At 47.2% G+C, this 18418-nt stretch overlaps 1 protein-coding gene across 1 annotated transcript in view; it reads left to right on the forward strand.

Annotated features, from left to right (window-relative positions):
- LOC126539762 (ATP-binding cassette sub-family C member 4-like) overlaps positions 1-18418 on the forward strand; it is a 390950-nt gene that overhangs the window by 121401 nt on the left and 251131 nt on the right. Inside the window, exons 6-7 of the mRNA XM_050186602.3 lie at positions 7009-7172; positions 16647-16772. Coding sequence (XP_050042559.1) covers positions 7009-7172; positions 16647-16772 — 290 coding nt within the window. The remainder of the gene's footprint in view (positions 1-7008; positions 7173-16646; positions 16773-18418) is intronic.

The following is an 18418-nucleotide window of genomic DNA, read 5'->3' on the forward strand; positions in this document are numbered from 1 at the left end:
GGGATGGTCACACGTAATGCGTAAGGTGGATAACTAGTGGATCATTAGAGTTACAAAGTGTTTCCCACGGGAAGAAAAGCGTATTCGAGGACGGCAGAAAATGATGTGGGTGGTAAAATTGGAAAACTAGCAGGTGAAAGTTGGAATTAGCTAGCGCAAGACAGGGGTAATTGGAGACCGCTCCATTCTGCAAGGGAAAGAAAAAGCAGGCTGCTGCTGCAGCCTATGATGATGATGATGATGATGATGATTCCATCTGCTTAGACAGGCTTTTATGGCCACATGATCAGAATATAGTGCGCTAGAGGTTCTGTAATCTAATATGGGCCATTAGAATATTTTATTTACGTTCATTTATATACATATATACCTATATGTATAAGGAACATCAGGGCTAGAGCGAAAATTTGTCTAAGGTGTTCATGTAACTGATTTTGCAATAAAATTACAATAGACGAAAACAGCTGTGGGTTCGGAATTGCTTCTAGAGTGGTAGTGAGGTAAGAATAACGTTGGCTCCAAATGGCGTAGGGATACTCAAGTTTTGGGCCAACTAATAAGAGAGTAGTTTCACCTGATGGATTTTATAAAGCAGCACGAAATATGCATACGCGGTGTTACGTATTCGACGGCTAGACGCCTAGGGCGGCAGGACGACCGGCCCAAGGAACAGACGACCCACGCAGCGCCATGAAGACAATGACCTTTATTCGGTCGGCGACGCGCTTTTTGAGCGCTAAGCAGCCAATCAGGGAGTGGCAAAAGAAAGGAAGATATCGCGGTAAGCGGGGCAATCTTATCTGCAGATTACAACGTAGAATGCGACCAGCACCGCGAATGTTACAGCTCTGCCAAAGCTACCCTTTCCGGAAGGCGTTCAAAAAGATGACGCTTCTTGAACAACTGACGGCGGGAACAGGCGGGTAACAAGATTGTCCAAGCTTGTCTTCCTGGCGCTGCCTGGGTCGTTTGTTCCTTGGGCCAGTCGTCCTGCCGGCCTCGGCGTCTAGCCGTCGAATACGCAACAGTGGTGGCGCTGGGGACTTGCTAATAGTAGAGTTACTGTAAGGTCGTTGCGAAAATGGACTCATGTATGCATTCTTTTTGTTTAGTGAAACGCCTGGTCGTTTGTATTCTCTTGGATTCTCTCTGTGTTTGTGGATTTACTGCCTTGCAATGATTCGGTGTTGGCTCGCACCCGAGTTGCTTCCTGAGAAAGCTTGCGTAGCCTGCTTTCGGAAGGTGGTGGTGAGACGCAGTTTGGTGGAAAAGGCAGGGGTTCTCGCGCACTGCTTCTTGCGAGCATTATAAATCGCGCAGCGCACCATTAGCGCCATCTGGAGAAGGGAGTATTTGGGGAGTGTTTTTGTCGGGAGCGAGGTGGCCCTGGCGGCTGGTAGCTTGAGTGGCGCCCCCCGATGGTGTGACATATAGAGCCCGGACACATTGTCCAGGGGCTGGGGATGAGAATGTGCGCGGCTGAGTGGGCAGTGAGGTCTGGGGTTTTAGAGATAACGGACCGATCTCCCAAGTGTCCGATCAGAGCGACGGAGGGGCGCGAGGCCTTTCCTCTGCCGCATTAGTTAATGTGAACTCGCTTTCTTTGTTTACTGTATACTCAGTGTAACTGCTAATGTCTGTCTGCAAGTCAATTCGCTTCCAATCATTGATATCCGCGGCCTTGAGTGCCGGAATACCGAAGCCCGAGAACAGTGCAGCGGCTTAGGAACAGCCGACAACGACAACAAACTAAGACATCAAGAAAGAAGAACCTGCGGCGGAGTAAGGAAGGAGGAAAACTGTATATCGCTCCCTTTGGGAAGCCTCCCTCAAGGAAGCCGTATACAATGCCTCCGGCTTTAAGAGCCTGCGCATCCGTCACAAAGAAGGCCGAAAACCGGCATCGCTTGATTCTGTCGTCTCCAGGACATGGCGGTCGGCTTTTTGCAAGTCTCTCGTGAATGTATAAAAAGGGTGCGGGCCTGTTGGTCAGACTGGGAATGTGGTGTAGCGCAACGCCAGGACATGGGCCGAAAATGTGGACACAAAGCGCTGCGATTGTGCCGTTCCTACTTGGTCCCATGTATTGGTCTTGTCCTACACTTCATCCCAATTACAAATGTAAAAACGCTTCCTTCGGCCGAAAGCTTAGTTTGCGTACACTCGCGCTTAGTGCGGACAGGTATGATTACGTGTAGTTCACGCGTCAATGCGGCGGAGATTTGCGGCCTGTATCTTTACCTTCTGGGCATGTTTTTTCTTTTTTCCCATATGGTGCTGTCATCGGTTATCGATCCTCAAAGTAAGTAAATAAATTTTTGTAAACTGTTTTTACTACAAACAGTTTGTTGAAAGTGCTCGTACATTTGTTTCAAGGCAGGCTGTTTTGCTGAATTTCGAGCATATGTAATGTTTATAAAGGCCTTGCAGAAGAAATGACAGGTTTTGTTTCAATAGGGCGAACAGCATAGTGGCCCGGCTTTTTGTCCGTTGTTTCTTGGTGCAGTCTCTGGCTTACTGCGTTTCAACCGCGCTTAATTTCAAGCACACTAACTGATGTTAAAATTGTGATTGTTTGCAACCCTGAAAGGTGTCGACTAGTAGATTTCCGATTATGGAGAATTTCTCACAACTTTTGTATATGAAGTTTGTGCAATTACCAGGTGGCATGTATTAGTCTTGTGTGATTTTATGAGGCAAACATTTTTTTTAGAGCGAAGCTGTATACGGCTAGGGTTCCCTGCATTTTTGTTTTCCGCGAATAAAAATAATCATCATCAATGGCTCATACCCCCGTAGGCATCCTCGCTCCCGTAAGTCAGCAAAATATGCAATGTCGCAAGGCAGAGGTACAAGCACACAGCAAAATGAACCGAACTGTGCTTAAATTCTTTCTAATCACGCATACAACATAAAGAACAGCATGTCGAAAAGTGTCATCACGAATGGCTCATGCCCCCGGAAAAGGAAAAATGGAATGACTGATAGTTCTATAGGGTTTGTAGCTACTCAGTTTGCGTGAATTATCTACGATGACACTACCCCTGTTGTCGTTGTCAGCGATTTCAACGTGGATGTGTCGGTACCGAAAAGGGAGTGGTTTACACTTTCCCTGTTGCGGACATATCCCTTGCGACGCCAAACGGATGCGGCCCAACCGATCACCGAGCACGGACATGCATCGATTTGACATTATCAAAGAATGTGATTGACGTTGCGAGTGAAATAATGACCACTGATCAAGACAATAAATGAGCGTGCGTACGTTTCGTCAGGATAACTACCCATCAAGACAATAAATGAGTTCGTACCTTTATTCAAAATTATGTGTCGCTTCTGTGTCATGTGCTAAACAGCTTCGCTGGTCTACCAGCATCACAGAGTGGAATAACTCGTGATTTTTTAGAACTACACTTAATGTATGGTTCAGATACTCTGACCTACAGCCATATGTGCAGCAGAATGAGCGACAAGATTCCCAGCAATAACCAACATGCACCTACAATGAGGAGTTCTTTTAATGGCCATGCTAAAAGTGCAACAACGTTTAAGCATTCGAATTATTCTGGAACACAGGAAAAACAGAATGCAATGAGCCGGAACTTGGGCGTTCATTGCATTGCATGTAAAAGATGTAGACCACTGTTCAGCAAAATTAAGATTCTAGGCAGAATCAAGAATAAAATAGTCCGTGAGCTTCTAGAAGCTTTTCATATGATGGAAAAAGACGATGACTGCGTAAGTGGCAGTTCTGCTGCCTTATATCATGCTGAACACAATTTCCTGCGCAGGTTGTGTTAACATTAGGCAGGCTTGATCGGACCTCTCCTCCGCCTTCCCCCCTTCCTTTTTTTTCTCACGTGTGATCGATGTCTGTACATGCAGATTCGAAAGAAATAAACCTAGTCGATAGTTTACGCTCTTTTTGTTTACATGGTTTTTTTTTTCCTGTGTTCGTTCTTTCTTAGGCACAACTATTCCTAGAATATTCTGTGCAAAATCCAATACTTTAGCGTGTCTGGACAACAATGTAACTAAGTATCTTCGTTTCTGCGAGGGAAGATACTCACTAATCACTTTGGAGTACTCCGATTTTGTGACAGGAACATCAGCAGGGTCAGAGTTAGCGCAGTCGCTCAGGGCTCCAATGCAGATACCACATTCGTTTTCATCCAGGGCGTTTTGCCGGTACACGGGCTGCTGGGTAGTTGGATCTGAAGGCCAGTAGATATTATCGGGCCGTTGACGTCGCCGTGGGAATGCCGCAGATCGCTCGGAAAATGTAAGTGGACGACTTCGCGTAGGGCAGAACCGGGCGTTGTGTCCACAAACACTGCACTGGTAGCACAGGGGGCCCTCACGCGGCATGCCGAAAGTAGCTGTATTGTGAGTGTGTTCGGCACACTGTCCCCACTCTGGAACAAAAGGAGATGGTCGGCTGTTGTAGCTGTAACTGTAACGAGGCGCATAAGGCGGCGTTAGCGGTCATTGCTAGTGAAGCCCAGGCCCGCGGCTGGGGCCGCTGCGCTCGTCAGGATTGATAGTTGTGGATGGCATATCCCACGGCCTGTGTTTAGCTAGCACGTGAACAGAAGCATGCCGACGTAGTTCCTCGCGTACAGTGAGACGAATGGTGGACGAAAAGTCAGCAGGTAGGGAATCATGGCATACATGGACGGTGGCGACCGTCGCGCGTTGGCTAGACGTCCACTTCGAAGTGATGAGACGTGTTTTAAGAGCCTCGAAGGTTCGACAGTAATTATTCACGTCAGCCACTGATTCCAGACTTCCCTTGCTGATAAGGAAGTGATACACATCCTTGGCAATACCTTTGAGGATATGACCTACCTTGTCTTCTTACGCCATCTGGGCGTGGAGCGACTTGCACAACTCTAGTATCTCTTCAATGCCCGTTCTGCAAGTCTCTCCACTGACTTGAGCCCTCTGCGACAACGTCTGCTCGGAACGTTTCTTCTTCGTTGCTGGGTCCCCAAAGCATTTCTTAATTTGCTGCATAAATAGTTCCCAGGTTGTCACAGTGTCTCATACCATACTAACGCAGCGAAATCAAGGAACAACCCGGCCTTAGATAACTGGCTCGCGCTATTCCAGCTGTTGGATTGGCTCACGCGCTGATAGTGGCTGAGCCACTAATCCAGGTTGTCGCCGTATTTTCCTGTGAAAGTCCGCGGCTCCCTGTAGTGATACGGAGATGCCCTCGGGCGGTTGCTTGGTGTCTCCATTTGGGCTCATTTTGTCTCCGTTCGGGCTCCCCAAGCCCGCAAGCAGACGGTCGTGGTGAAGCTCGTACTGTTGTGCTTCCGTCGTCGGTGGAATGTGTCCCGCAGGTAACATTAGGTAGTAGCTGGCTTAACCCCGCCCCTCTACCACAAGTGTGACGATGGATTGCGTTTTTTTTTTTTTGCAAGATTAAGAATCAAAAGGTGTCGCTCAGCGGAAGCAGTTCACAGCGCCACACGCTAGCCAGCCCAGCCTCGTTTTCCTTTTATTCCAAACTCCGCTCACACGTTTCAATATTATAGTACTCAGAATATGCAACCGTGAGCGACAACCTTTTTTTCTTTGTCAATGGGAAATATATTTGCTGGAAAATTCTTCAGGTGCTTTGGCACATGTTCGCCTTTTCCGCTCCATTACAGAATTTGTAAGTGCGACTGATCGAGGACGTAGAAAGAAACCAATACACAGACACAGCGCTGTCTCCCTGTGTTTGTTTCTTTCCACGTCCTCGTTCTGTCGCGCTTACACATTCTATCATGGATTCGAATGAACTAGTCCGCCAACGACTTTTAACCAGCTGCGCTCAATCTCCAACCTTCTTAACAAATTGTCATTTGTATTAGCGTCTCTCCTTGGTACTTCAATTTCGTCTACTCATGTCCCTTTTGTGTTTCAAGCAAAAGGAGTTCAGTGGCCATATGCTTAGGCAATTATATCCCAAGCTTGGCCGCATATTTTTGGCGCATTGTAGCCTTGTCATCATAGCTTAGCAAGTACTTCATTTGGCTTACAGTGTGGTGCCAATAGTACGAACGATGATAATTGATGATTTGCCTTGCCTTGTGGATGAAATTTCTGCTTCCTGGGAGTCTCCTGCGTCAACCAACTGAAGTTTACTTTGTGATTTATCATGAATCCTATGGCCCTAACTTTCTTGTGCAGTTCAGATAATTGCTGGCTGAATAATGATTTCTTGCTGTACAGTTCTACACAAGGAAAACAGATATTTCATTTCTCGATCTGATTGCTGCTGGTGTGACGTCCCTAAACAATTTTCTAAAAAAGGTTGGAAACGTCTTGTGTGCTTCTGCATTGTAAGGACCTCTGCAAGTGGATCTTCGAAATACTGCAAGCGAGTTTTTCTCTGAATATTCAAATTTTGGTCATAAAGAAGATACCAGTGAGTGCTTTTCTGCGACTGAAATGTATTCGCAACATATGTAAATAGAGAACAGGCAGTATGAAATGTGCAAGCGCTAAACTTGAGATAAAGCCATGCTGTGAAGCAGCAATTTATTTATCTACAATAGCACGTGCACTTTGCCAACAGGGTTTTATTTGCGGGAATATGAGGTAAGACGTTTAAAAAAAGCAGACCAAAGAGTGGCGAAATAAGCAGTATGAGTGCATGGGCAGGGATTCTTACTGACTGCGCGATGATACGATCGAGCGTAAACTGATTCGTATCTCAGAAGCTTTTGGGTACCAAATATTCCTGTGAATTTGGCTGTTGTAATATTTTTAGGCCTACACAAATGGTTGCCAAACGTTTACTGGAATTGCAGTGGACAAGAAAATGAAATGCATAAAACGTTCTTGAACAGTTTCTATGCTTTCTCCAGATGCTTTTTGGGCACCGTCCTACCTGACTAGCGTAAACACTACTGCTGAACTACGAGATCTCTTACGAGAAGCTTTTGAATGGCGTCGAACTTTCGCGCTTGCTGTCGATGGCGTCCCGCGTTCATCGTGCACTCTTATTCGCAGTCGGTGCTGTTCGTTCCGTACCTGGTGGCGGGCCCCCTGCAGACAGCCATCATAACGTGGGTGTTGTGGCAGCATCTAGGAATCAGCTGCATTGCGGGCATCTCGTTTGTCCTGCTCTACATACCCTTCCAGGGATGCCTGGGAAGGGCCTTCTCCAGGCTCAGGTTTGACACGCTGAGGATTCTTACATCAAATGAATGGCGGCTTGACGGTCGTCAGTAAACAGCAGCCTCAAGCATTTGCGACGAAAAAAATTCACTGCGCACTTCTGTACATTTTGCATAAAGTGCTCAAGTTATCGAAAGATAACTAATGTCCAAGAGCTTGGAAATATGTTTTGAATGCAATAAGACTGCAAAACAATTTTCACTCGTCGTGCTTCAACTGGCTGTGGGCTCAGCGTTGAGAGTGCACGGGTAGAAAGTTTAGAGTCAAATTATTTATTTCACGAAAGCAGTTAAACAAATGTACTGTGCCAGCATATTTGGCTTGCTTCAGCTACTCAATAGTGTTTTGCGAATAAGAGCGTAACAGAGCACTATTGGCATAGTTAACGTGAGCGAAATATACTTTGAAACGTAAATGTTTTTATTCTGAGTGTCGCTGCAAAGTAGAGCGGGAAGAAAAATCTGGTAGAACTATGTAGGTCTTAGTTTTAGAGAACGTTGCCTTGAAACACAACACGTGCAGCGTACAATGGGCAGGGGCCTCTGTTAATATTGCCACGCGCTTGCGTCACGCCATTGGGCCACTTGCTCCCAGAAGAAGACGATAACTGGCTGGCTCACAAGCTTGCGCCTTCGTCTTTGGTAGGTGCTGCGCTGCCCCTTCGACGACTCATACTTTAACGGCCTCTTCTAGAAGTCGTCTATCAATGAAACGTGACATTTTTCTGGTGGAGGTGATGCGTAATCTCGACCAATGCAAAAGACCCCTCCCAGCCCCAGGAACGCTAGACCGCTACCGGAGAATATAGCAGCAGATACCGCTAGACCAGTATGCTGTGCCAGCTGGAGAATCCTGAGATTGGCGTCTGAGTTTGAGCCTTTACCAGCGAGGACAACGACGGCAGGTGTGGATGCTACATCCCATACTACCACAACTAACCCTGCCACGGCTGCTCCGGTGCCTCCTCATTACACGCTCCAAAAACCGCGCGTGCCAAGTCCCTTCAATGGCGACCGTCGTGAAGGCGAGGAAGACTGGCTGGTGGACTTCGAGCTCGTAGCGGAGTTCAGTGGATGGGATAACGAATCGCACCTCCGAAACCTCTACTTAAGCGTTTTGGACGGTGCTCGCACGTGGTTCCAGAACCGCGAAGGTGTTTTGACATCATGGCGTGAGTTCTGTCGCAGCCTCTTGGGCACATACGCCAGCTCCTATCGCCGGGAACGAGCAGAATGGGCCCTCCAGTGTCGCATTCAGAAACCCAATGAGAGTGTGGCTATGTATGTGGAAGACATGGTGCGTCTCTTCGAGCGAGCTGATGCTACCATGGCTGAAGACAAGAAGCTGCGTCACTTGATGCGAGACGTGAAAGCAGCTTCTTGCTGGACTCGTTCGTAGCCTTCCAAAAACGGTTGCAGAGTTTCTCACTGAAGCCGCCACCATGAAAAAGGCCCTGCACCAGCGCTCCCACCAGTATGAGCGGCAAGTGAATCTCTCCTCTGCTACCAGTGGACTAGGAACTCTCACGACTGACGTCGAGTCGCTTCGCGAGAATCGTTGATCAATAGTCCGCGACCAGATGCGATAGGTGCGTCAGGTGCAGCAGTATTCAGCCAAATTAATGGCTAGCGTCATGCGTGATGAAGTGCAGCATGCGCTCGGCGTACCACGTTACGAAGTCACTTCCGGCCGCTCCACCACTTCAGGTCATTCCACCACTTCAGGCATTCACAACTTCAGGCGTTCACAACTTCAGGTGTTCACAACTTCAACTGAACCATGACGCACAACGTACGCTGACGTTTTAAGAGGCTGTATGGATGGATGTTATGAGCGTCCCCTTTGGAACGGGGTGGTGGGTTGCGCCAGCAAGCTCTTGCTAGTATACTGCATAATGTCCGCCAGCGACAGCTGCTACCGTGAGCAAATACCAGCGTGCAACTTATGCCGACGCATTCGGGCACCCTATCCCTGGACCAGCACCACTACTTGCCGTCACCCCATATGCCATGCTTCAGGCAGCGCAGGAGGTTCCTTATTTTGGAGAAGCTCGACCGACCGTGCGTAAATCGGACATTTGGCACATGCCCGATCGACGATCGCTGTGTTACCACTGTGGTGAGGCTGGTCATGTCTACCGAGGGTGCCAGTACCGCCGCCTTGGACTCCAGGGGTTTTCTGTTAATTCACCCCCACCCCGTTTCGGACAACGGCCACCTGAGATTAAAGATTTTATCCGCCGACAGTGCGCCACCGTCAAGGTGCCAGTCGCGATCGCCGTCACCACGGCCACTCTATTCGAGAGGTACAAGTCGGATGTCACTAGGACGATCTCTGAGCCCTTGCCTGGAAAGCTAACGTCAGCAACCTTTCGAGGCGAGGCCGCTGACACTCGATGTGCGCAAGAGCTCCAATCGACGCGACCTCAGACCGACGGGGACTTGACGACACCGGTGTCTCAGGCGGTAGACAACTTTTCAAAGAACATACCTGTGCTGATCGACAATCGAAATGTTACTGCTTTAATAGAAACTGGCGCTGACTACTCGATTATCAGCGGAAAACTGGCAAGCAGTTTGAAGAAAGTGGTTATTACTTAGACAGGGACGTACGTACGGACAGCTGGCGGACATGTCGTCAAACCGCTTAGTGCGTGCACTTCTCGTGTACAAATTCAAAATTCTACGTTTCCGATCAGTTCTCTTGTTCTCCGAGAATGCTCCCGTGAATTGATTGGAGTCGACTTTCTTCACGAGTATGGCGCCATAATCTAACTCCGACGACGCTGTATATCGCTCTCTGCAAAGAAAGAGACGACGCGAGACGCCTGCCACCATAGAGTCGCTCTTCGAATTTCCGACGACAGCGTCACGATACCACTTCGTGCTAGTGTAATGATTCCGGTAACATCTGAGCGCACATGCGAAGGCGAAGTACTCGCAGAGTGCAACGTCTCCCTTCTGCTTACCCTCGGAATTAGCGTGGCTCGGAGAATAACTGACATTAAGGATGGCCAAGCTGACGTCGTGATCACCAACTTCACAAATGAACATCGACACCTCTTCCTTGTTACTGCCGTCGCTTACGCTGAAGCCTTGGAGGACGTCATTGCTGGTTTCGCTTGTGAGGAAAGTGGTAGCGATGAAGAAAGTGTTACAAATATCGACATCAACAACGAGCTGTCGGAGGACAATAAGGTAGCACTGCGAGGACCATTGTGTGAATTCAAGCACTACTTCGCTCAATCGTCTAAAGTCAGTCAGATGCGAATCACGCAGCAGAGGATAATTACTTTCGACGATGCACGTTCCATTCACCAGCGGCCGTATTGTGTTTCGCAGAAAAAACACGATGCGATTCAACAAGTCAAGGTGATGATTGACGATGGCGCCATCCAACCTTCGAACAGTCCGTGGTCGTCACCGGTTGTTCTGGTAAAGAAGAAGGACGGCACTCTCCGCTTCTGTGTTGATTCTAGAAAACTTAACAACATCATAAGGAAAGACGTCTATCCATTGCCGCGCACAGATGACTCTCTCAACCGGCTATGGTGAGCCCAGTATTTTTCCTCCCTTTGTTTGAAAAGTGAGTACTGGCAGATTGAAATAGATGAACGCGACCGGGGGAAAACACCCGTTGTCAGCCGGGGTGGAGTTTACGAGTTCCGAGTACTTCCGTTCGGGTTTACTCTGCTCCGACAACTTTCCAACGAGTGGTGGACCTGGCCGACCTAAAATGGCAAACCTGTTTAGTCTACCTGGATGATGTGTGTCGTATTTTCAGACAGCTTCTCCGGACATCTAAAGTAACTGCGGCAAGGGCCGAGGCAATCCGATCGGCCAGCCTCACCTTAAAGCCTCAGAAATATCACTTCGGTTATGAAGAACTGAAGCTCCTTGGGCATGTCGCGAGCGCGGAAGGCATCCATCCCGATTCCGAGAAAACCTCCGCTTTAGCTGCTTTTCCGTCTCCTACCAACAAGAAAAGCGTTCGACGTTTTCTGGGACTGTGCGCATACTACTAGCGCTTTATACGCAATTTTTCTCAAATTGCTTAACCACTTACTCGTCTCACTTGGTCATTTCGACTAGGAAGCCGAAACGGAAATTCGTACCTACGCCAGTAACGCCGGTATGGGTTGCGGTGCTCGTACAGCAGCAGGAGAACGGCGAAAGGGTCATAGCTTACGCCAGTCGCACCCTATCGCGACACGAGTCCAATTACGCTACCACAGAGAAGCAGTGTCTTGCTGTCGTATGGGCGCTTGCAAAGTTCCGACCTTATCTCTATGGCCGCCCATTCCGGGTCATGACGGATCATCACTCGTTATGTTGGCTGGCAAACCTAAGATACCCTTCCGGACGACTGGCACGGTAGAGTTTGTGCCTGCAGGAATACAACATGACCATCATGTACAAGTGAGGACGCACCTGTTCAACCTGCCGATCAACACACCAAAGATGACAGCACTTTTGTCGGCTGCATAAGCCAGGCAAACGTATCTATACAGCAGCGAGCAGATACTGAATTGTGACCTATCATTCAACACCTCGAAGGCCGAAACGTACGTCTACCTCAACAAATTGCTCCCGGATTGTCGTCGTTTTGTTTGCAACAGGGAATCTTATAAAGGAAGAATTCTGCTGCCAGCACCAAAACCTATCTTCTGGTCGTACCAGCAGAACTTCATGAGGAAATCCTGTTCGCATGCCACGACGAGCCTGCGTCCGGCCACTTGGGTCTAATTCGAATCCTTGCTATTGTACGGAAATCGTACTTCTGGCCGAATCTCGCCAATTGTGTTAAAAGATTCACCCAAGCCTGCCGTGAAAGCCAGCGCCTAAAATCACCCAATATAAAACCTGTGGGATTGCTGAATCCTATTGAGCCGCATCGAGGGCCCTTCGATCAAGTCGGCATGGACTTCCTGGGCCCGTTTCCCTTGTCTACTTCTGGAAGCAAGTGTTTTAAACAAGCCTAATAAACCCGCTATGCTGAAACAAAGGCTCTTTCTAAAGGTGCAGATTCTGAGGTTGCACAGTTCTTCGTACAGAACACCGTACTACGCCATGGCGCCCCAGCCTGTGTCATCTCAGTTCAAGGGGCGGCGCTTACGGGAAGACTGCTGGAAGAAGTTCTTTAGCTGAGTTATACCACGCACGGAAAGGTGACTGCCTATCGTCCGCTAGGAAATGGCTTGACAGAACGGCTTAACAAAACGATGACCTACATGCTGTGGATGTACATAGACGTGCTGCATAAGACGCGGGACGAGGTACTACCCTAGTCACGTTTGCGTACTATACCGCTACGCAAGAGACCACACGCTTCACGCCGTTTTCTCTTGTTTACGGTCGTGAAGTTCAGATGATGTTAGAAGCTTTGTTACCATGTGACAAATATGACAGTCTCGATGAAGACACCGATAGGTTTTGTGCAGCGTGCCGAGGAAGCACGCCAACTGGCTCGTGTGAACATCAGGAAACAGCAGTGTATTGACGCGCGACACTACAACCTCCCCCGCCGACAAGTTGACTACCAACCGGATGACCAAGTGTTCGTTTGGACCGCCGTCCGCCGTAAATGTCTTTCAGAAAAAGTTCCAGTCGGTACTTCGGCTCCTACAAAGTTCTTCGGCGAGTGAGTGACCTCAACTATGAAGTTGCTCCGGATGGCACCCAGCCAGCACGCCGCCGAGAACCGCGGCCTGAGATTGTGCACGTCGTGCGGTTAAAACCATATCGCACACCATAATAGCTGTGGTGGTGAGATCATTGCGTTTGTCCTGGGACAAGTCTTTCTGCCCGTCAATGATTTCTTTAGCATGGAGTCGACGCTCTTCTGGGAGGAGGGGTAATGCCACGCGCTTGCGCCACGCGACTGGGCCGCTTGCTCCCAGCAGAAGACGAGGACGGGCTGGCTCACGAGCTCGCGCCTTGTTCTTTGGTCGGTGCTGCGCCGCCCCTTTGACGACTTGCACTTTAACGGCCTCTTTTACAAGTCGCCTATCAAATGAACGTGGCAATATTGCTATGTCTACATGGTTTAAATTGAAATGAAATCGAATGAACATTTTACTCATCTCCAGAGGGTTTTGGCGGGGAAAAGTGCTGCCCTCTGTGTTACAATTCTGCAGTGAGCAGCACTGGCATGTATTCGACGAGCTCCACGTAGATCTAGATACTGTACGACAGACACAAAAGATGCGAAAAAAAAATTTGTAATACTGTAGCAATGCGTACAGGTGCGAAAATAGGTTCCGCTAAAAATGAAGTACACCGCTTGATTTAGAGAAAAATGCAAGAACAAGTAAGTAAATTGCTCACAAAATTACACAAATAAACTATATCAAGAAATCCCAAACTGAGAAAAGAAATAAGCGCGTCAACATCACTCTGTCTAGACATAAGTCGGTCAGTGAATTATTCTCGAAAAAAAAAAAAGCGGAATCAATAATCATCCCGGGGTCGGTTCTGATAAAAAATTAATGAGAATGGAACGAGCGCACATAGTATCCGGGGACAGTCCGTTAGTAGCCAGTGTGCTTAACAGAGCAGCACTGCGGTATACTACAGGCTGCCGCCAATAATAGGTATGACAAAAGCATTCCAACCAAAGGTCTGTATATCTCGTATTGTGTGGAATTGCGCGATAGTTGAGAAAACGAGTTCATGGAGCCAATATTTTGTTTTTCGCAATGCGGATCTGTTGACACAGGCCAAACGAAATGAGTAAATAAATACAACCGATATTATTTTAAATTAAAAGAAATTATAAGTGTGTTCTTTAGAAGAAATATAGGCTACATTCCGAGTTGCGCGTTTTTGACAGAATTGCAATTTATTGATGTTTTGCTTGGTGTTGTTGCCCAGACTAAGTGACAGTAATTTACATCGGACAGAAGCAGTTAATTTCACACAGTTCGTTTGACTAATTGTGGGCGACACATGCTGGTGTCTGTGTAATGCGTTATTCTGTGTAGCTTACTGTAAATAAGCTCGACATGTTTGTTTCCAAGTAAATGTTCTGAAAATAAGTCCTAGTTTCTTTCCCTCACCTAAAATTGTAATTTCCTCATTGTTTCGATTCAAAATGCTTTCAAAATTTATGGTCTTATGCTTTGTGCGAAAATTGATTGCTTGCGTTTTCTTAGGTATTATTCTTTGGTAGTTTTTATTGCACCAATTTTAAAATATCCTGTACCAGAACGTTTGCAAAATTAACGAGAGTGTCCGGATTGGCGCCGCTGAAAAAAAAAGAAACGGGCAGTGTTGTCTGCATATGTAATCGATGTGATATTTTTAGCAGCAGAAAAGATATCGTTCATTTAAAAATAAAAAATAGCGGCGCAAAAATTCCTCCTCAGAAAAGCGCTAAACATTATCGCACACCCTATGGGATATGCTTTACTTTCGAGTATGAACAGTTATGGCTAACGTACTGAGACCGATGCTAGATATAGGAGGCCTAAAAGTTGCCTGCATGAGCACATATTCCTTGTTGCTCAAGTTCAGCTAGATATGATGAAGGCTATTTTGTAATAGATATACGTCTAGATATACACCTATCTCTTTTGCATCAAGCGCCGCAGTTATGAATTCCTGTTGCGTTAATACGGTCAATTCCGTGGTCGTCCCTTTAACGAAACCGTATTGTGCTGTCAAGATAAGTGGAACACGTTTGTCTGCAAAAAAAAAAAAAGAAAAAGAAACTAAGCAGTCGCTTGTGCGTGATTTATTCAAAGCCCTTTGAAAAGCCTGGTGAGATGGAAATTGTCCTGAAATTATTTACGTCATTTCTTGGTTGCACTTTTGTGAATTGCTACTACCTTTACAATCTGCATTACCTTCGGAAGGACGCTCTGTTTTAGAGATAAGTTTTAAATTTCGATACAAAAGACGCAAGTAGGTCCATAGCAGATTTGATTGGCCTAATTCCATATTATTTACGTTCACGTGATCTTGAATTTTTTAGGCTATGAAACAACTGTTTATCTTCATTCTCAGTCGTGGGGAAAAAGCACCATGCTTCCAAAAAAGCTTGCCTTTTTTCTGAATCGAAGGAGTATTTCCTGTGTTGCAATTTCTAGGCTCTTCAGCGGCTTCGATATGGTCATGTAAAACATTCGTAAGACCAACTCCGCGGTCAAAACTGTTGTTTACGGGCATGTTACCAACGTTAACTGCACCGCTTTGTTTTTATAAGGCTGTTCAATCGCTTCCAGAACAGAACAGAATTATTCACCACATCGTTAAAATAGGCTTGATAATATTCTTCTATCGCTGCTTTTAGTTTAGCATTGAGCTTACCCTTCGAAAGGTCTACATATGTCGATATCTTTACTTTTCTCAAATTCCCAGTGCAAAGGGTTTAAAAGAAATTACGCATGCATGCCCCCTCGAGCGCTGTGAAGGGGAGGAGCAGCCTGCTGAACCTGGCAGAGTGCTAGCGGAATCAAATTTAGCGAGAACCGGTGGAAGGCTGTGGCAAACCTCTCCGCGCAGATAAATGCTTGCGGAAAAACTACATCGCTTATAAAACGTCATTATTGAAGTCTCACAAAACTGTCGTACGGCCGCTATCGCCTATGCTATAGGGGGCCGGGCTTAGTCAAGCTGCAGTAATGAAGCTTTTTCCCGCCAACCGCTTTCTCTCGTTGTTGAGAGATGAAATAAAATTTGGATTTGATACCCGTATGGGCCCTTAGGGTAGATGAATAAAAATGTTGCGACGCATATTTAGGGGCCCTATAACGTAAAACTATTCCTGTATGTTTTTATTCCAATGTCCTGACGAGAAATTTGCTTAACTGGCGACGCAAGCATCGGGCGGTGACCCGCAGCGTTGCCTGAACATACCAATCAAACTCTCTCCTAGTTTACAGGAATTGACATTGCTTTGAAAATTGAGTGGTTTTTTTGTTTGTAATTGCCTTCCAAGAGGCGAGGAGCACGCTCAAGTGGAGAGGGTTTCGATCGGGCCGAGTCAGTGCACTGAAAATAGATAAGGGGATGAAGAGGGTGGTAACGGCGTGCGCGATTGGTCGGCTTTCCTTTACATAGCTTGCGGTGGCTGGCAGAAAATCCATGGGCACTTTGCTGAGCTAAACTGCGATAGGCGAAAGCCTATCTACGAATGTCTCTGTAGCTGTTGTCTGAACGGTTCTGCGAACGGACGCCTCCGTGGCCGCGAGTGTGGGATGCAGTCACAGCCAGATGGCTGCAAGGTTTGTCGCCGATGTGCGCGCACCCCAACGGTGGAGGTGTCTGCTGCAGTAGGCTGCTGCGGTAGCAGTAGACGATTTTAGCGCCGGATTAATCAATTCTTATTCAATAATTTTGTTATTGTTGTGCCGTAATTGTGTTTCGGCTGTACATTCTTTCGAGAATGTGCTGTGGCAGCATCCGTTATAATTAATTTGCCACAAGGTTAGCAGCGTTATAATTCTATGGCCGGGCCGGTGCGTGCAGGGCGAAGACAGCGGCTCTGACCGACGAGCGCATCCGATTGGTCAACGAGTTCGTTGCGGGAATGCGTGTCATCAAGATGTACACTTGGGAGACACCCTTCGCCAATCTGGTGAACGACATGCGCAAGTGAGTATTGCTCAATGCCTGCGCTCGACAAATGTCTGTCAAACTGGTGTTTAGGTGCAAATGTAGAATATCTCATCAAAATTTGTTGTTTTCATTACTGGTTCAATATTGACAAGAATGCGAACGTTTTCCAGCCCTCATAGGTGATGCACCGCATGTTCTGCACTATTTCTATTCTCGCAGGCGAAATATGTCTGGCAAACAATTTAGACAACAATGAACCTGGCATGAAAATGGCTATAGAAATTAATGGCATATGCGTGTCTCGCGGAGTGCGCTATTGTAATAAATACATTGCGGATCTTTTTTAATAAATTCGCAGACGTGATCATCCATTGCAGTGCAGCCATTTGACGGGAATAGCGGCTATGCCTACGAAGAAATCAAGACGTTGAGCACACTTTCTGCATGGCCTGCTATTAGGAGGGCAGTGCATGACTTTGTTGGGAGCTCGGTTTAGCAGAGGCACGGAATGCACGTTTTGACAGGATGAGAACCGAGAGTCGACTGCAGAGGCGGCGCCAGGAGAAGCATAGGGGGGGGGGGGAGGGGGGGTGGGGGGGGAGGGGGGGCGTCGGTTTGCCCCGAAAATTTCCGCCAGCCCCCCTCCTTGCCCCTCCGAAAAGCGCCGAAAAACTGATCCAAGGTAGGCGGTATGAAAAAAAATGTCAATTTTCCCGTCTTCTAATTTGGTGGTGAATGTCTGAGAGCAGCACCGCTTAAAAAAGACGGCCTTGTTTAGGCATAACAGTTTATTACAGAAAATTTCTGATCACGAGAAATTTCTCTCGCGCTGATTTGAATAACCTCACGGATGATAGAAGGCATTTGAATTGATTGTTGTTAATTGACCTCGTCGCTGTATTCTCTTGTTGAATTTCTATGTGCAATTTTGTTTTCTTTGTGTCTGTAATTCTGTATCTTAACACAATGTTTCCCACCTGCTATGATCTTGTGTACAAGATCGCAGTATTCATCAATAAATAAATAAATAAATAAATAAATAAATAAATAAATAAATAAATAAATAGCCACTTGAAGTAAATCGCGAACTGCCGCAATGAGATAAAAACGGTTCCAACAGTTCTAAATAGATTTAAAAATGGGCTACATTTCTTCACTGTTCGGTCTGCTAGCGTGAACCGGCCAGTTCGTCCCTCGGATGTAATAGCCTCGGCCACAAGATTGAAAGTGGTGAAACGAGTTGAGAGTTCATGACCCTTCTAAGCCGCAGCTTCTCTCACAGAAAACCGTCGGGAAAACGTTTCCTGATCTCAAAAAGACCTGGTAAGCCACCCGCCCTTGCAGTACGCCAGCAGCTGTAGCGTAGGTTTCATGTGGTCGCGTTGTTGCGACGCCTGTTTCTCGAACCTCGACCGGCGTTACTATTGGGTAGCGTGGCGTTGTCGGCGGGCTGCAGGCGTCCGGTAGTCCATGGCGACCAGGCAGGGACGAGACGATTCCTAGTGCAAAACTTGCACTGTTTATTCAATGGTTGATGAAGGATAAGCAGAAGAGAATGAATTGGAAAAGTACATTGCGGGGCCCCCAAATAGGCCCACTAAAATCGTAAGCGGGATCTTGCACTCGTCCACGTCACGTGACAGGCACTGAGTCTGGTTACGGATGGGTGGCTGATCCCTTCT

This window comes from Dermacentor andersoni, chromosome 2 (assembly GCF_023375885.2).
Source record: "Dermacentor andersoni chromosome 2, qqDerAnde1_hic_scaffold, whole genome shotgun sequence".
In the NCBI taxonomy this organism is placed as follows: domain Eukaryota; kingdom Metazoa; phylum Arthropoda; class Arachnida; order Ixodida; family Ixodidae; genus Dermacentor; species Dermacentor andersoni.